The 21,253-nt window shown below is 27.2% G+C and overlaps 1 protein-coding gene across 3 annotated transcripts in view; it reads left to right on the top strand.

The window, feature by feature from the left end:
- The window catches only part of LOC109603327 (neuroligin-1), a 579,545-nt gene that overhangs the window by 538,811 nt on the left and 19,481 nt on the right, over window positions 1–21,253 (top strand). For all 3 annotated transcript variants that reach the window (XM_049967041.1, XM_049967040.1, XM_049967042.1), the window contains one exon: window positions 16,437–16,588. In XM_049967041.1, coding sequence (XP_049822998.1) covers window positions 16,437–16,588 — 152 coding nt within the window. The remainder of the gene's footprint in view (window positions 1–16,436; window positions 16,589–21,253) is intronic.

The raw sequence follows: 21,253 nt of genomic DNA, 5'->3' as shown, positions 1-21,253 counted from the left end.
TCCTTGAACCAATTCAGTCCTATACGCAACAACCGGAACGCATTCAGATATTTTCATAAAATTTTGATGGCTTTACAGACATTTTAATTAGATCATTCAATGTGTCAACATTTTTGGAAAAATATTAAATCAAAAACTACTAATTTTGAGTATAGGACCATGGTATATCCATTTTATTTGAAATTACATGTAGAATTTAAAAATACACAGAATGTTCTATTGAAAATAACAAGTTGATGTCACTTCCGGTGAAACCGGAAATGAAATTTTGTCCAAAATAATTTTGAGAAGTGGTTCAAATCAAGTTGTAATCGATATAAAATTTTCAAATAAAGATATACCGTCCTTCATAAATTTCTTATGAATAACTTAGGTAAATCACCCTGTATATGTATAAAATATTTTTTAATTACCTTTTAGTTTATCCTCAGAGCTTTCTCATAAAGAATTGTATTGTAGCCATCCTACATCAGCTGATAGAAATTCTAATTTTACTACTTTTTAAAATTTACATTTTTCAAAAATTTTAAACATGCAGTAGTGGCTTTACAGACATTTTAATAAGACCATTCAATCTGTCAAAATTTTTGGAAAAATATTAATAAATCAAACACTACTGATTTTGGGTATAAGACATGGTATATCCATTTTATTTGCAATTACATGTAGAATTTAAAAATCAAAAAATACACAGGATGTTCTGTTGAAAATAACAAATTGGCGTCACTTCCGGTGAAACCGGAAACGAAATTTTGTTAGAAATAACTTTTAAATTTGGTTCAAGACAAGTCGTAATCGATATAAAATTTTCAAATAAAGATATACCATTCTCCATAAACTTCTTATGAATAAGTCAGGTAAATCACCCTGTATATGTATAAAATATTTTTTAATTTCATTTAGTTTATCCGCAGAGCTTTCTCTTAAAGAATTGTAGCTATTCTACATCAGCTGATAAAAATTCTAATTTGACTACTTTTTAAAATTTACATTTTTCAAAAATTTTAAACATGCAATAGTGGCTTTACAGACATTTTAATTAGACCATTCAGTCTGTGAAAATTTTTGGAAAAATATTAATAAATCAAAAACTACTGATTTTGGGTATAGGACATGTTATATCCATTTTATTTGCAAATACATGTAGAATTTAAAAATCAAAAAATACACAGGATGTTCTGTTGAAAATAACAAATTGTCGTCACTTCCGGTGAAACCGGAAATGAAATTTTGTCCGAAATAAATTTGAAAAGTGGTTCAAGTTAAGTTGTAATCGACATAAAATTTTCAAATAAAGATATATCGTCCTCTATAAACTTCTAATGAATAAGTTAGGTAAATCATCCTGTAGATGTATAAAATATTTTTAATTATCTTTTAATTTATCCACAGAGCTTTCTCATAAAGAATTGTCCCTATCCTACATCAGCTGATAGAAATTCTAATTTGACCACTTTATAAAATTTACATTTTTCAAAAATTTTAAACATGCAGTAGTGGTTTTACAGACATTTTAATAAGACCATTCAATCTGTCAAAATTTTTGGAAAAATATTAATAAATCAAAAACTACTGATTTTGGGTATAAGACATGGTATATCCATTTTATTTGCAAATACATGTAGAATTTAAAAATCTAAAAATACACAGGATGTTCTGTTGAAAATAACAAATTGTCGTCACTTCCGGTGAAACCGGAAATGAAATTTTGTCCGAAATAAATTTGAAAAGTGGTTCAAGTTAAGTTGTAATCGACATAAAATTTTCAAATAAAGATATATCGTCCTCTATAAACTTCTAATGAATAAGTCAGGTAAATCACCCTGTAGATGTATAAAATATTTTCAATTATCTTTTAATTTATCCACAGAACTTTGTCATAAAGAATTGTCCCTATCCTACATCAGCTGATAGAAATTCTAATTTGACTACTTTATAAAATTTACATTTTTCAAAAATTTTAAAAATGGAGTGGTGGCTTTACAAACATTTTAATTAGACCATTCAGTCTGTGAAAATTTTTGGAAAAATATTAATAAATCAAAAACTACTGATTTTGGGTATAAGACATGGTATATCCATTTTATTTGCAAATACATGTAGAATTTAAAAATCAAAAAATACACAGGATGTTCTGTTGAAAATAACAAATTGTCGTCACTTCCGGTGAAACCGGAAATGAAATTTTGTCCGAAATAAATTTGAAAAGTGGTTCAAGTTAAGTTGTAATCGACATAAAATTTTCAAATAAAGATATATCGTCCTCCATAAACTTCTAATGAATAAGTTAGGTAAATCATCCTGTAGATGTATAAAATATTTTTAATTATCTTTTAATTTATCCACAGAGCTTTCTCATAAAGAATTGTCCCTATCCTACATCGGCTGATAGAAATTCTAATTTGACCACTTTATAAAATTTACATTTTTCAAAAATTTTAAAAATGCAGTAGTAGCTTTACAAACATTTTAATTAGACCATTCAATCTGTCAAAATTTTTGGAAATATATTAATAAATCAAAAACTACTGATTTTTGGGTATAAGACATGGTATATCCATTTTATTTGCAAATACATGTAGAATTTAAAAATCTAAAAATGCACAGGATGTTCTGTTGAAAATAACAAATTGTCGTCACTTCCGGTGAAACCGGAAATGAAATTTTGTCCGAAATAAATTGGAAAAGTGGTTCAAGTTAAGTTGTAATCGACATAAAATTTTCAAATAAAGATATATCGTCCTCCATAAACTTCTTATGAATAAGTCAGGTAAATCACCCTGTAGATGTATAAAATATTTTCAATTATCTTTTAATTTATCCACAGAACTTTCTCATAAAGAATTGTCCCTATCCTACATCAGTTGATAGAAATTCTAAGGGCAAAGTGACAATGTTAAATTATATAACACAGATGTATCACTTAATATTAATTTTTTTTTAATTTTTAGAAAAGAGGAATTTTTATTTTAAAACTATTTTAGATCACATTATTTGAGATTCTTAGAGACGCCTTTTCTTACTTTCCCCTACTTCATACATGTTTATTAAATATGTTTTCAAATTTATGTAATTATTTAAATTATTAACATCTTTAATTTACTGTATAAATATATATATATTATATGTTATTCAATTTATATATATTTTTAATTTTTAGAAAAGAATAATTTTTATAACATAACTGTTTAGATTCCTCACCATATTACATTGTTTGGCATTTTTAGAATCTTCTATTAATATAATTCAGTCATAAGGTAAATTGGTCATAATATACTAATAAATACAGAATACTATAAATACAGAATAATTATCAATAATTATTGAAATCCTAAAAGGCCAATAAAAAAAATTACTAAAAAACGTAAAAAGTTACTAAAATACTAAAGTCACTATAAATGTAAAAAGTTACTAAAAAACACAAAAAATCATTTGGTCATTATGTAAATTCGGTCATAAGGTAAATTCGGTCAGAAAGTAAATTTATTCATAAGGTATTTTTCGTCATAAGGTTATTCGCTCATTACGTAAATTGGTCATAAGATATAAATATACATTGTATGTCACTTAATTTATATATATTTTCAATTTTTGAAATATTAATTTTAAAACGTAACTAATTAGATTGATTAGATTAGATTAAATTTTTAGGAACTTTTTAATCAAAATTATTTCAAATTTAAGCAATAGTCGAAATTGTTAACTACGTAAACATGTACTTAATTTTTCGTGTTTTTTTCTGCGGTCATTATATGAAATTAGTTTTTGACGTTAGATATTTACCATATTATATTTTTAATACTTTTATGTATTTTTTGTTCAATTTAAATAATATTGCATTATTATTAACTATTCAATCATTATTTTATTGTGAAAACATCTATAATACATTTCTTGTTTCATGTTTACATAACATATTTAGAAAAGAAGACATTGTAAAAACAAAGACAAAAACAAAAAAGAAACAGTAATGCTCACTGAACCACCCAATACATAAACACGATGAGCATCTCCCGATCCCTTTGCAAACAAAGCGAGCGATAAAATTCGGCGCGGGACGCTGCTGCATATTTATGCCGCGGGATTAGAACGAGGCGTCGTGTGTTTTGAGGGCGTATGTATGCAGGAGACGAAGCCCGAGACGGCCGCGTTGCCCGGTGACCGTCACAACATATGTGCCCGTTGCACGCCCGGCACTGCGACGCCCGTTAGGAAATGTGCGACGAAACCGCAATTTGTGTCGTTCCCGACTTATCTTTTCCGCCTCCGGTGGCGACGACCCACTTCAAACTTCTAATTACGACGAATAATCGTCGTGTTTTAGTCAAGGTTCCGCAGCCCCGCTTGACCGTACGAAATTGTCCGGGGCGATCAAATTAAAATTCCGCAGTCCGTCGTGCGGGGCGTCGACGGCGACGGAAACGGGTGCGAAGGACGGGGCCTGACAAAGCGGTGGGGTCACGGCGACGGGGAAATTAAAACGTACGAGATTTTCGAATGGAATCGGCGTGTTTACGATTGGAAAATGTTCGTGTATTGATTGGTACGCGTAATTCGTATGGACCGACCCCTTAATTTGTCGAGCGGCCGGTTTTAGGTAACAAAATTAAATTCGAAAATTTATTTGACGTTCATTATTAGATTAAAGTTAATAAATTGTGACCATAACTCAATGGACCCACATCATATTTTATAATAAACTTCAATGGCTTTTGGTAATTAATTTGTGTTTGTTTTGGTGCACTCTGTTATGTTCAAAGATGACTGTGAAACGCTTTATTTTGCCTATCGATTTAACATATAATTTTAAATTCATTAAAACACGTAAAAAGTTAATAAAACCCATAAGCAAAAAGTTACTAGAATCCTAAAAACTCTTTAAAAACGTAAAAAGTTACTAAAAAACTAAAAAAATCATTTGGTCATAAGGTAATTTGGTCATAAGGCAAATTCGGACACAATGTAATTTGGACATGAGGTAAATTCGGTCATAAAGTAATTTGGTCATGAGGTAAATTCGGTCATAAGGTAATTTGATCATAAAGTAAATTTAGTCGTTAAGTAATTAGGTAATTTTTTCATTTCATTTCGTTATTTGGTTATTTCCATATTTAAAGGTTTACGTTTTATGAGACTTTTTCGTTTTTAGAATTCTTAGAAACGCCTTTTCTTACTTTCCTCTACTTCATACATGTTTATTAAATATGTTTTCAAATTTATGTAATTATTTAAATTATTAACATCTTTAATTTACTGTATAAATATATACATTATATGATATTCAATTTATATATATTTTTAATTTTTAGAAAAGAATAATTTTTATAACATAACTGTTTAGATTCCTCACCATATTACATTGTTTGGCATTTTTAGAAACTTCTATTAATATAATTCTGTCATAAGTTAAATTAGTCATAAAGTAAAGTACTAATAGATACATAATAATTATCAACAATTATTGAAATCCTAAAAGGCCAATAAAAAAAATTACTAAAAAACGTAAAAAGTTACTAAAATACTAAAACGTCACTATAAATGTAAAAAGTTACTAAAAAACACAAAAAATCATTTGGTCATTATGTAAATTCGGTCATAAGGTAAATTTGGTCATAAGGTAAATTCGGTCAGAAAGTAAACTTAGTCATAAGGTTATTCGCTCATTACGTAAATTGGTCAAAAGATATAAATATACATTGTATGTCACTTAATTTATATATATTTTCAATTTTTGAAATATTAATTTTAAAACGTAACTAATTAGATTGATTAGATTAGATTAAATTTTTAGGAACTTTTTAATCAAAATTATTTCAAATTTAAGCAATAGTCGAAATTGTTATCTACGTAAACATATACTTCATTTTTCATGTTTTTTTCTGCGGTCATTATATATAGATAACGAAATTAAATTCGAAAATTTATTGACGTTCATTATTAGATTAAAATTAATAAATTATGACCATAACTCAATGGACCCACATCATATTTTATAATAAACTTCAATGGCTTTTGGTAATTAATTTGTGTTTGTTTTGGTGCACTCTGTTATGTTCAAAGATGACTGTGAAACGCTTTATTTTGCCTATCGGTTTAACATATAATTTTAAATTCACTAAAACACGTAAAAAGTTAATAAAACCTGTAAGTAGAAAGTTACTAGAATCCTAAAAACTCTTTAAAAACGTAAAAAGTTACTGAAATCCTAAAAAGTTACTAAAAAACTAAAAAAATCATTTGGTCATAAGGCAAATTCGGACACAATGTAATTTGGACATGAGGTAAATTCGGTCATAAAGTAATTTGGTCATGAGGTAAATTCGGTCATAAGGTAATTTGATCATAAAGTAAATTTAGCCGTTAAGTAATTAGGTAATTTTTTCATTTCATTTCGTTATTTGGTTATTTCCATATTTAAAGGTTTACGTTTTATGAGACTTTTTCGTTTCTAGAATTCTTAGAAACGCCTTTTCTTGCTTTCCTCTACTTCATACATGTTTATTAAATATGTTTTCAAATTTATTTAATTATTTAAATTATTAAAATCTTTAATTTACTGTATAAATATATACATTATATGTTATTCAATTTATATATATTTTTAATTTTTAGAAAAGAATAATTTTTATAGCATAACTGTTTAGATTCCTCACCATATTACATTGTTTGGCATTTTTAGAAACTTCTATTAATATAATTCTGTCATAAGGTAAATTGGTCATAAAGTAAAGTACTAATAGATACAGATTAATTATCAATAATTATTGAAATACTAAAAGGTCAATAAAAAAAATTACTAAAAAACATAAAAAGTTACTAAAATACTAAAACGTCACTATAAATGTAAAAAGTTACTAAAAAACACAAAAAATCATTTGGGCATTATGTAAATTCGGGCATAAGGTAAATTTGGTCATAAGGTAAATTCGGTCAGAAAGTAAATTTAGTCATAAGGTTATTCGCTCATTACGTAAATTGGTCATAAGATATAAATATACATTGTATGTCACTTAATTTATATATATTTTCAATTTTTGAAATATTAATTTTAAAACGTAACGGATCTTTTTAATCAAAATTATTTCAAATTTAAGCAATAGTCGAAATTGTTAACTACATAAACATATACTTCATTTTTCGTTTTTTTTGTGCGGTCATTATATATAGGTAACGAAATTAAATTCGAAAATTTATTGACGTTCATTATTAGATTAAAGTTAATTCACTAAAACACGTAAAAAGTTAATAAAACCTGTAAGTAAAAAGTTACTAGAATCCTAAAAACAATTTAAAAACGTAAAATCTTACAGAAATCCTAAAAAGTTACTAAAAACTATAAAAATCATTTGGTCATAAGGTAATTTGGTCATAAAGTAAACTCTGACACAATGTAATTTGGAGGTAAATTCGGTCATAAAGTAATTTGGTCATGAGGTAAATTCGGTCATAAGGTAATTTGGTTATAAAGTAAATTTAGTCGTTAAGTAATTAGGTAATTTTTTCATTTCATTTCGTTATTTGGTTATTTCCATATTTAAAGGTTTACGTTTTATGAGACTTTTTCCTTTTTTATAAACTTTTTAGGTTTTTACCAATTTTTTGCTTTTTTAACAATTTTTTAGGATACGGGTAATTTTTTACGTTTTTTAAAAATTTTTGGGGAATTTAGTAACTGCTTACATTGTTTAATCTTATTTAAAAATGAATTAAAATGTAAATAATAATTTCAGTGAAAACTTTAAATGAATCAAGTTGAAATATATCAACAATAATATTTAAATATACTTTAAATATATTTTTTTAAATATACACCATTTATTATGGTCGAGTTATTTGCTTTAACTCATTTTTAATATTACTAAAATAAAATTTGCTTTTACAGTGATTTTTAAGATCAACATATTATTTTATGGTGTGATTTTAATTGAATAAATCATCGACAATGAATCTCCACAAGTTTAATGAGGTCACACTTCGGCGGAGTTTCCGTTGCAACCCTAATTCCCGTGGCTCGTGAAACTTTTTACTATTTAATAATTGGCCTTCGTCATGCGGAATTTCTTGTAAATTGCTGAGGAAATTGTACTTTTGGCCACTCGTCCCGCTAATTTGTATTCAAACCGGGGGTTAATCAAATATTTAAATTTCGGTCGAAGTTTCGCGTTTTGCGGGACGGGTCAATAATTAAAATCGGGATTCGGTCAGGATGCGGCGAACAATGGGGCGGTTCTTAGTGCGGAATTAAAATTGAAAAAGCATAATTTTACTTTAGAACAATGCATTTTATTTTGTGCTCTCGTTAGTGTTCTTTTAATTCTGACGACAATGGTTGATGTGGAGGCACAAAGGTCACACAATACATCTTTATTATTCCGGCTACAACAAAGGCGGATATTTTCTGCACGCTGACAGTTTTCGCGGAATGAACTAAGGAAAAATTCATGTGCAGCTTATTGCGTTTAGAGCATGATGTACGATAGTGCGAATTCCGAGTCTTAAATATGTAAATATTAATTGGAAGATTACTCCTTCTGACAATGTTCAAGAGATACTTTACTCTAATTAACAGTTTACACGTGCTCCGTACAAAATTACAGCAATTTTATTCTCTTCATGATTTATATTGAGCATTTATTAGTTTGTCAAGAATTTTATTGTTTTTTTCTTTTTTGTCATTTGGTTTTGATATTTAAATTTTGGATATTTTGTTATTTGAGGTGATATACAGTTTTAAAGAGAAACTAGTCTCTCTATATAAATGTGTAAACTGGTTTTATTTTGAATTCACTTCGTCTTTTATTTAGGGCTTTGAATAAACTATGGATAAGAAGCAATTTCATGCAATTTTCTTGTTTCATTTCAAGCAAGGCCAAAAAGCTCGCATTCGCCATATTTTAAACACATGATGTTTCTGAAATTTTAATTAAACGGGAATGCCTTAAAAATCAGTTCCTTTTAAGCTTTCCACTGTTTTTATTTTTTTTTATTAAAGAACAAATAATATTTACCTAAATACTATTTGTTCTTAATAAAATTATAGGTGGAAATAAAAAAACAAGCTTCTAAGAATGTCATATAATCTAATTGAACAAGTTTTAAAATATAAATTTCTCTTTTCTAAAAAAAAAGAACATAAATTAAGTGACATGTAATGTGTTTATTTATACAGTGAATTGAAGAGATAATTCATAATTTAAACAATTATATAAATATGAAGAAATATATAATTGAGTAGTATAAAATAGATGAAATTAATAAAATAAATTTCCAAAATAGTCAAATAATACAATATGGTCAAGAATCTAATTTTAGTTTTAAAACAAAAATTTGTCTTTTCTAGAAATTAAAAATGCTTATAAATTGAGTAACATATAATGTATATATTTATACAGTAAATTAGAGATAAATTAGTTAAAAATTTAAATAATTATATAAATCTGAAAAAATATATAATAAAAATGTATGAAGTAGGTGGAAGTAAAAAAACAAGCTTCTAAAAATGTCAAATAATGTGATGTGTTCAAAAATATAATTGGTCAAGTTTTAAAATACAAATCCCTCTTTTTTAAAAATTAAAAAAAAAAATCATAAATTAAGTGACATGTAATGTATTTATTTATACAGTGAATTAAAGAGATAATTCATAATTTAAACAGTTATGTAAATATGAAGAAATATATAATTGAGTAGTATGAAATAGGTGAAAGTAATAAAAAAAATTTTCAAAACAGTCAAATAATACAATATGGTCAAAAATCTAATTTAAGTTTCAAAACAAAAATTTGTATTTTCTATAAATTAAAGATACTTACAAATTAAGTAACATGTAATGTATATATTTATACAGTAAATTAAAGAAGATTCGTTAAAAATTTAAATAATTATATAAATCTGGAAAAATATTTAATAAAAATGTCTGAAGTAGTTGCAAGTAAAAAAACAAGCTTCTAAAAATGTCAAATAATGTGGTGTGTTCAAAAATATAATTGGTCAAGTTTTAAAATAAAAATCCCTCTTTTCTAAAAATTAAAAAAAAAATTATAAATTAAGTGACATGTAATGTATTTATTTATACAGTGAATTACAGAGATAATTCATAATTTAAACAATATAAATATGAAGAAATATATAATTGAGTAGTATGAAATAGGTGAAAGTAATAAAAAAAATTTCCAAAACAGTCATATAGTACAATATGGTCAAAAATCTAATTTTAGTTTCAAAACAAAAATTTGTATTTTCTAAAAACTAAACTAAAAATAAACTACCACTACACTACCATTGCACTATCACTACCACTACCACGTCCACTACCAATACCACTCTCACTACCACTACCACTACCAATACTACAACAACTACCACTACCACTACCACCACCACTATCACAACCACTATCACTACCACTACCACGACCACTACCACTATCACTGCGAATACCACTACCACTACCACTACCACTACCACAACCACTATCACTACCACTACCACTACCACTACCACAACCACTACCACGACCACTACCATTACTATTACCACGACCACTACCAATACCACTACCACTACCAATACCACTACCACTATCACTACCACTACTACATTGGACAACTTTTAAAATAAAAAATCCCCTTTCCAAAAAGTTAAAAAATTACATAAATTAAATAATAATTTAAACAATTCGATAAATATGAAAAATTATATAATTAAATAGTACGAAAGAGGTGAAAGTAAGAAAAGAAGTTTACAAAATAATACAATATGGTTAAGAATCTAATTTGACAAGTTTTAAAATAAAAATTTGTCTTTTCTAGAAATACAAAATACTTATAAATTAAGTAAAATCTAATGTATATATTTATAATATAATATAATAGATAAAGAAGTTTCTAACAGTGTCAAATAATATTTTTAATTTTAATTTTGTTCTGTAATATAAATAAAATATTAAAATCAAATAAACAACCAAAAATAAATGTACATATTCAATAAATTAAAAATATAAAACATAAAATACTAAAAATATCAGATATTAAAAAACATAAAAAAAAAACAAATTAAATACATATTAAAAGAAAAAGCTCAACTTTAAAACGTAAAGAAATCAATAATTAGAAAACTAAGATAATTAGAAAACTAATATTGACATCAATTAGGAACTTGTACTTTTCCTCCAACCGTAAAGTTTTTTTTTATCAAATTTTATACCTTTAAACATGTTTGTCAAGTGACAATTCGCCACAAACAAAATTGAATTCAGATTTAATTTTGTCCTGCCGGTTGTCACCGTAAAATTCAACGAACACCGTGCCGCAACCGAACATAAAATAATTTATAAAACCGTCCGTAAATAAAACCACACGGAACGAAAACGCATCCAGACATACCCTAATTTCATTAAATATGTCCAAACCTCCGCACAAACACACACACAATCCACGGCGCCCGGTTTCCGGACGTTTATTAAAAATTCAATAATTGTCGGGGACACACTTGTAAAACGAGACGCAATCGGATTTTTGGTTAGGACGAAAGCAATGCGGACCGAAACCCATTCGTTGCCACAGGTTGCAAATTAAACGCGCTGCGGTCGAACACATTCGCCCGTCCGGCGACGTTCCGTACAAATCGCGCCTACGTTACGACCCTGCCTAATTGCAGACGTAAACTTTTAATGAAAATTGGATAAGTTATCGTCCGGACGAATTAAAAACTACTTTCGCACGTTGTCGACATGCAAAACGACGCGTCCAACGCACAAAGTTTAATAACACTTTTCCAGTCGCTTAAAAACTGTGGGATATATATATATATATATATATATATATATATATATATATATATATATATATATATACATATATATATATATAAACATAAATAAAAAATTGAAAAAAATATATAGCATAATATTAAAAAAAAATGTAGTAATCAATCGAATAATTCGAGAGATACGTAACTATCGAATAGTGAATCCTTAATGAATAACTATATTGAATGAACACTTTCATCCATCCAAAAATTAATCCGAATATTTTTATTACATTCAAGTTACACTTCGTCGACACAGTAGGATTCAAAAAATTAGTGTTACACAGTTATTTTTCGAATAATTTGAATAGTTGTTAACTATTAAATATTTTGATAATTTTACTCGATATTTCCCGTAACTACTGTACTAATTACTTAAGTATTCTATATTCGATAGCTAACATCATTTGATATTCCAAAGTATGAATATAAATAATTAAGTTTGAAAAATTATTGAATGACATAGCTAACGAAGTGTTAATCCTTAATGAATAACTACGTTGAATGAACACTTTCATCCATCCAAAAATTAATTCGAATATTTTTATTACATTCAAGTTACACTTCGTCGACACAGTAGGATTCAAAATATTAGTGTTTCACAGTTATTTTTTGAATAATTTGAATAGTTGTTAACTATCGAATATTTTGATCATTTTATTCGATAGTTCCCATAACTACTGTATTAATTATTTAAGTATTCTAAATTCGATAGCTAACATCATTTGATATTCCAAAGTATGAATATAAATAAATAAGTTTGAAAAATTATTGAATGACGTAGCTAACAAAGTGTTAATCCTTAATGAATAACTGCATTAAATGAACACATTCATCCATCCAAAAATTAATTCGAGTATTTTTATTACATTCAAGTTACACTTCGTCGACACAGTAGGATTCAAAAAATTAGTGTTTCACAGTTATTTTTCGAATAATTTGAATAGTTGTTAACTATTGAATATTTTGATCATTTTATTCGATAGTTCCCATAACTACTGTACTAATTATTTAAGTATTCTATATTCGATAGCTAACATCATTTGATATTCCAAAGTATGAATATAAATAATTAAGTTTGAAAAATTATTGAATGACATAGCTAACGAAGTGTTAATCCTTAATGAATAACTACGTTGAATGAACACTTTCATCCATCTAAAAATTAATTCGAATATTTTTATTACATTCAAGTTACACTTCGTCGACACAGTAGGATTCAAAATATTAATGTTTCACAGTTATTTTTTGAATAATTTGAATAGTTGTTAACTATCGAATATTTTGATCATTTTATTCGATAGTTCCCATAACTACTGTATTAATTATTTAAGTATTCTAAATTCGATAGCTAACATCATTTGATATTCCAAAGTATGAATATAAATAAATAAGTTTGAAAAATTATTGAATGACGTAGCTAACAAAGTGTTAATCCTTAATGAATAACTGCATTAAATGAACACATTCATCCATCCAAAAATTAATTCGAGTATTTTTATTACATTCAAGTTACACTTCGTCGACACAGTAGGATTCAAAAAATTAGTGTTTCACAGTTATTTTTCGAATAATTTGAATAGTTGTTAACTATTGAATATTTTGATCATTTTATTCGATAGTTCCCATAACTACTGTACTAATTATTTAAGTATTCTATATTCGATAGCTAACATCATTTGATATTCCAAAGTATGAATATAAATAATTAAGTTTGAAAAATTATTAAATGACGTAGCTCACGAAGTTTTAATCCTTAATAAATAACTGCATTGAATGAACACATTCATCCATCCAAAAATTAATTCGAATATTTTTATTACATTCAAATTACACTTCGTCGACTCAGTAGGATTCAAAAAATTAGTGCTTCACAGTTATGTTTCAAATAATTTGAATAGTTGTTAACTATCGAATATTTCGATCATTTTATTCGATAGTTCCCATAACTACTGTATTAGTTATTTAAGTATTCTATATTCGATAGCTAAAATGATTTGATATTCCAAAGTATGAATATAAATAAATAAGTTTGGAAAATTATTGAATGCCGTAGCTAACGAAGTATTAATCCTTAATGAATAACTACGTTGAATGAACACTTTCATCCTTCCAAAAATTAATTCGAATATTTTTATTACATTCAAGTTACACTTCGTCGACACAGTAGGATTCAAAAAATTAGTGTTTCACAGTTATTTTTCGAATAATTTGAATAGTTGTTAACTATTAAATATTTTGATAATTTCATTCGATATTTCCCATAACTACTGTACTAATTACTTAAGTATTCTATATTCGATAGCTAACATCATTTGATATTCCAAAGTATGAATATAAATAATTAAGTTTGAAAAATTATTGAATGACATAGCTAACGAAGTGTTAATCCTTAATGAATAACTACGTTGAATGAACACTTTCATCCATCTAAAAATTAATTCGAATATTTTTATTACATTCAAATTACACTTCGTCGATACAGTAGGATTCAAAATATTAATGTTTCACAGTTATTTTTTGAATAATTTGAATAGTTGTTAACTATCGAATATTTTGATCATTTTATTCGATAGTTCCCATAACTACTGTATTAATTATTTAAGTATTCTAAATTCGATAGCTAACATCATTTGATATTCCAAAGTATGAATATAAATAATTAAGTTTGAAAAATTATTAAATGACGTAGCTCACGAAGTGTTAATCCTTAATAAATAACTGCATTGAATGAACACATTCATCCATCCAAAAATTAATTCGAATATTTTTATTACATTCAAATTACACTTCGTCGACACAGTAGGATTCAAAAAATTAGTGTTTCACAGTTATTTTTCAAATAATTTGAATAGTTGTTAACTATCGAATATTTCGATCATTTTATTCGATAGTTCCCATAACTACTGTATTAATTATTTAAGTATTCTATATTCGATAGCTAAAATGATTTGATATTCCAAAGTATGAATATAAATAAATAAGTTTGGAAAATTATTGAATGCCGTAGCTAACGAAGTATTAATCCTTAATGAATAACTACGTTGAATGAACACTTTCATCCTTCCAAAAATTAATTCGAATATTTTTATTACATTCAAGTTACACTTCGTCGACACAATAGGATTCAAAAAATTAGTGTTTCACAGTTATTTTTCGAATAATTTGAATAGTTATTAACTATCGAATATTTCGATCATTTTATTCGATTGTTCCAATAACTACTGTATTAATTATTTAAGTATTCTATATTCGATAGCTAACATCATTTGATATTTCAAAGTATAAATATAAATAAATAAGTTTGGAAAACTATTGAATGCCGTAGCTAACGAAGTGTTAATCCTTAATGAATAACTGCATTGAATGAACACTTTCATCCATCCAAAAATTAATTCGAATATTTTTATTACATTCAAGTTACACTTCGTCGACACAGTAGGATTCAAAAAATTAGTGTTTCACAGTTATTTTTCGAATAATTTGAATAGTTGTTAACTATCGAATATTTCGATCGTTTTATTCGATAGTTCCAATAACTACAGTATTATTTATTTAAGTATTCTATATTTGATAGATAACATAATTTGATATTCCAAAGTATGAATATAAATAAATAAGTTTGGAAAATTATTGAATTATGTAGCTGACGAAGTGTGAATCCTTAATGAATAACTGCATTGAATGAACACTTTCATATATCCAAAAATTAATTCGAGTATTTTTATTACATTCAAGTTACACTTCGTCGACTTAGTAGGATTCAAAAAGTTAGTGTTTCACAGTTATTTTTCGAATAATTTGAATAGTTGTTAACTATTGAATATTTAGATCATTTTATTCGATAGTTCCCATAACTATTGTATTAATTATTTAAGTATTCTATATTCGATAGCTAACATCATTTGATATTCCAAAGTATGAATATAAATAATTAAGTTTGAAAAATTATTAAATGACGTAGCTAACGAAGTGTTAATCCTTAATAAATAACTGCATTGAATGAACACATTCATCCATCCAAAAATTAATTCGAATATTTTTATTACATTCAAATTACACTTCGTCGACTCAGTAGGATTCAAAAAATTAGTGTTTCACAGTTATTTTTCAAATAATTTGAATAGTTGTTAACTATCGAATATTTCGATCATTTTATTCGATAGTTCCCATAACTACTGTATTAATTATTTAAGTATTCTATATTCGATAGCTAAAATGATTTGATATTCCAAAGTATGAATATAAATAAATAAGTTTGGAAAATTATTGAATGCCGTAGCTAACGAAGTATTAATCCTTAATGAATAACTACGTTGAATGAACACTTTCATCCTTCCAAAAATTAATTCGAATATTTTTATTACATTCAAGTTACACTTCGTCGACACAGTAGGATTCAAAAGTGAATGAGCACTTGATGAATAACAGCAATGAATGAGCACTTTCATCTATTCAAAAATTAATTAGAATATTATTACATTTGTTGACACTGAAGTGTTACCTATCGATAATTGAAAGGCTACCAAATATCCAATATATCGATAATTCTCAAGATTATTTAAGACAATAGCTGACTACGTTGTGTCCTTGAGGGAACTTCCTGTTTATCTTCTGTTTTGTTACAGAGGACAGGTAGCGTGAGGGGCGAGGACCTGCCTTACGTCCTGGGACTGCCGTTGATTGGGGGCGGTCCCTTTTTTCCGCACAACTACAGCCACGGCGACGCCGCCGTCTCCAAAACGCTCATCCACTACATCAGCAATTTCATACGTAAAGGGTAAGCGACCTACAGACGTAAATGTACGCAGTTCGATTCCAAGGGAGGAAGATAAATGTTTGAGGGGTCATTGGGGATTCAAACTTTACTCGTACGGTTATACAGTCCGGTTAAATACATATATTGTGTAAATGGGTCATTTGTCAAGTTTTATTTAATAAAGTGTCTATTTATTCGATGATTTACATGTTTTGTTAATCGGATCTGTACTTTTCTTACAAAATTTATTTGTTACAGGAATACAGTTATTGTAATATTTCTTTAATAACAAAACTGACTTCATTTAATACATAGTTAAAATGTAATTGGATAAGTTAAACTTTACTTGTTACAACTAACTTATTTCTTATCTTTATCGGTCTTCAAATTTAGTTTTAATGATCTGATATATTCAAGTCTTGTGGTTTAGAATTATCTGATCTTGGTACGAACTTTACTTGTCACAAAATATTCAATTTAAAAATAATAATTGACGACAGTTCAACAACAAATTTCTAGACTATAATTAATAATTTAATTAATGTGTTAATTAAGTTTAAAAAAATGTGTAGACTCAACAGTTATTAAATGTTATTGAAACTTAATTTTACTTTGGCTTAAAGAAATTTTTAATTTACTTACATTAAAAATTTCTTTAAGTTATCTCTTTTATATTAATATGTACGTACTCTATAAGATCTGTATATTTAATACATAAATTCTGATAAGCAACAAAAGTCTATCAAAAAATATGAAATATTAAAAATGTCTTTTTTATTTATTATAAATTGTATGTGGTTTTAAAGTAATTTTAAAAATTTTCACTTATTTTATTTTCCAATAAATACCCATAATATCCAAATTTTAAATCCACCAATAAAAAATTTGAAATATCATAAAAGGTTTTTATATTTTTTTTAAATGTGGGATTTAAAGTACTTTATTTTATTTTCTAATAAATATATTCAATTTATTAAATTCCGTTAAATAGCAAAATTTTAAATGGACCAGTAAAAAATATAAAATTTCAAGTAAAGCTTTTTCATTTCTTTTAAAATTATGTTGTCTTAAAGTACTTTACATCATATTATTGATTATTTCAAATTTATTATGTTGAAGTAAGTAGTAAAAAAACCTTTCTACATTTATCAGTACCGTTTATTTTTAAGAAAGTCTTATGCCCTTTTTCTGTTTAACTTTTTATGCTAGTATTAGTTTCGACTTTCAGCCAAATTCCTTTCTTTGTCGTGTGTCCTCAGCATTTTAATATTTTCCTTCCACATTCCTTATCAGCGTGTAACGTAACAATAAATTTAAAATACGCTTTACAAATTTAAATTCGCAAAAGTAACACCGAACACGATCCTAAATTATTTTTCATATCTTTATCGCATTTTTATTGCCATAACTGCATCACATATTCCGGGCGTTTTTAAATTCAGAAAGCAAAACAGCCCCAATCCAACGACATTTGACTATAAAGTATCGTGTTGTTGAACCAGAGTTGGCTTTACCGTGCTTTTAGCCCGGCATAAAATTCCACGATGCATTTAAAATGTATAAGAAGAAGAAATCACATTCCGATACATTTAGCATAACAAAAACGGTTCTTTCCGCCGTTGCGACACGCAAAATCTGGGTCGACTCCTAAGCTAATAAACAAGCTATCGGCGTCAGGTACTCGATAAATTACCCTTGTACTGTTGCATATTCCGGGGTTGGAGAGAGGAGAAAAAAACAAGTTCAGTGGGGGAAAGTTAAACCCCACGGAACATTTGCCAGGTGCTTGAATATGTAATGAAGCGGCAGAGAATTTGCCCGGAGACATTCTCAATGTCACATCGCTTTCGCCTCGGGGCCAAGTCATTATCTGTAAAGTTCATATCTCGAGGCGCGTGTAACGGTTGCCGAGTTCGGGAGCTTTAGATAAGGTAATAACTTTGCCGGAATAGATGTACGGAACAATATTAGAAAAAGAAAATTTGCTAAAATTTAAGTTATGGCCCCGGATATTGCTCCCCTTGGATCTGAAAACACGTTGTTGCTGAAAAAACTCGTACAAGGCAGTTTAATTACAGCCAATTATCGTGGCCATTGGCACAGTTAATCATTTCAATCAGTGCATCGATCGGACTGATCGCCTGTCCGGGGCAAAGAGAGAAAAAAAAAGGACGTTCAGACGTCTTCGAGGCGGATTTTTTCCTCGAGAGCCAATATCGAGCTCGTTACCCGATATCGCATCTAAACTGTACGGAGTTTTCGGGTGCTCCCACCCACTTATCTTTTTTCGAGTGAAGTTGGCAGCGGCATCGAGGGTGTCATGTTTAGATTTAGTTCTTTCCCTGACAGATTAACATCCTCGCAAAGGATCTGGTAACAACGGCACGGTAGATTGGTTATATATATGTCTGGGCTTAAACATGTCATTATTCTTGCTTAATTTCACGATAACCTGATGAAACGTCGTCCAAAATAAATACGAAGGGCTGATTAAGTCGTTTCGCAGATTTGCGCCGCGGGAATTTATGGAGGTGCCAAAAATATCAGCCCTTAAAACGTTCCTTAACTCGACGTGTTTCCGAGATTCTGGATTAAAATGTAAATAATTTTGCAACAACGATGATGGAACGTAACACGCGCTCGTAAATTAGAAGACTTGTCTTTTTCCAAGCAAATAATCACAAATCATTGTTGTTTTCGAATCACGCACATTTAATCTTTTTGTATGAACGCTCGAATCAACAAGCTTTCAATCATTCGGTGTTTTTATATCAATAAATTGTGTGATTGGATTTTATGGCTGGATTGGTGTGTGGTCGACTGTGCAGATTTCAATTTTACATGCAGGTCTCTCTGCCGTTTTGAAAAATAAAATGTTGTAATGGAAATTAATCACGAATTATTGACAACTTTGATGGTCGGGAACTATGTTTGACTAAACATTAAATGCTGAAACAGCCGACAAAGAAAAGGATTTAACTAATTGTCGAAACCAATAGTAGTACAAAAAGAGAATTAGAAAAAAATATGTGTAAAATAATAAAATTAATTTCAAAAGCTAAAAGCTTTAAACAACACTGAAATATAGTAAAAGCTTTTTACTTACTACTTACTACTTACCTTAACACATTAAATTTTAAATAATTAATAATGTTAAATTATTACGTTATCTTAATAGCATATTGTATTTTCAGAACTTTCAAATCAATTTCTGAATATTCCTAAGTTTTCTAATTTTCTTACTTATCATACTTCTTGTGAAACACCCGACAAAAAAGATATTTTAGCTGAAAATCGAAACCAATAGTAATATAAAAAAAGAAATAGAAAAAATTACCTTAAACATTAGGACTTAAAAAATATCTATAAAACCATAAAATATATTTTAGAAGTTAACACAATAAAAGTCTAAAAATTCTTATATCTCCTAATTTTGTTATTTGTCATACTTTTTTAGTCGACATTAAGTTTCACTCTGATAAAACATATAAAATAAAGATATTAAAATGCTGAAACATCGGACAAAGAAAAGAATTTAGCTGAAAGTAGGAACCAATAGTAGTACAAAAAAACAAATAAAAAAAAGTACATCAATATTGGGTATTAAAAAATATATATAAAACTATAAAATAAATTTAAAAGTGAAAAGCTTTAAACTCTACTGAAATATGAAAAAAGCTTTTTACTAATTGCATCAACAGAATAATTTTGAAATAACCAATAATGTTAAATTCTCGTTATCTTAATAGCATATTTTATTTTCAGAACTTACAAATAAATTTCTGAAACTTCCCAAGTTTCCTAATTTTCTCACTTGTCATAATTCTTGTGAAAACACCCGACAAAAAAGACATTTTAGCTGAAAGTCAAAATCAATAGTAATGTTGAAAGAAAAATAGAAAAAAATACCTTAAACATTAGAACTTAAAAAAATCTATAAAACCATAAAATAAATTTTAGAAGTTAACACAATAATAAGTCTAAATATTCTTATATTTCCCAATTTTGTCATTTGACATACTTTTTGAGTCGACATTAAATTTCACTCTGATAAAACATATAAAATAAAGATATTAAAATGCTGAAACATCGGACAAAGAAAAAAATTTAACTGAAAGTAGGAAACAATAGTTGTACAAAAATTTAAATAGAAAAAAGTACATCAAATAGGTATTAAAAAATATCTGTAAAACAGTAAAATAAATTTAAAAGTGAAAAGCTTTAAACTTTACTGAAATATGGAAAAAACTTTTTACTAATTTCATCAACAGAATAATTTTGAAATAACCGATAATGTTAAATGTCGTTATTTTAATAGCATATTTTATTTTCAGAACTTACAAATCAATTTCTGAAACTTCCCAAGTTTCCTAATTTTTTCACTTGTCATACTTTTTGTGAAAACACTCGACAAAAAAGACATTTTAGCTGAAAGTCGAAATCAATAGTAATATTAAAAGAAAAATAGAAAAAAAATACATTAAACATTAGAACTTAAAAAAATCTATAAAACCATAAAATAAATTTTAGAAGTTAACACAATAATAAGTCAAAAAATTCTTATATTTCCTAATTTTGTCATTTGTCATACTTCTTGAGTCTTAAGTTTCACTCTGATAAAACATATAAAATAAAGATATTAAAATGTTAAAACATCGGACAAAGAAAAGAATTTAGCTGAAAGTA

Source organism: Aethina tumida, chromosome 4 (assembly GCF_024364675.1).
Source record: "Aethina tumida isolate Nest 87 chromosome 4, icAetTumi1.1, whole genome shotgun sequence".
NCBI classification, from domain to species: domain Eukaryota; kingdom Metazoa; phylum Arthropoda; class Insecta; order Coleoptera; family Nitidulidae; genus Aethina; species Aethina tumida.
Note: the sequence above shows the minus strand (reverse complement) of the source record. Positions and strands in the feature narration are given on the sequence as shown.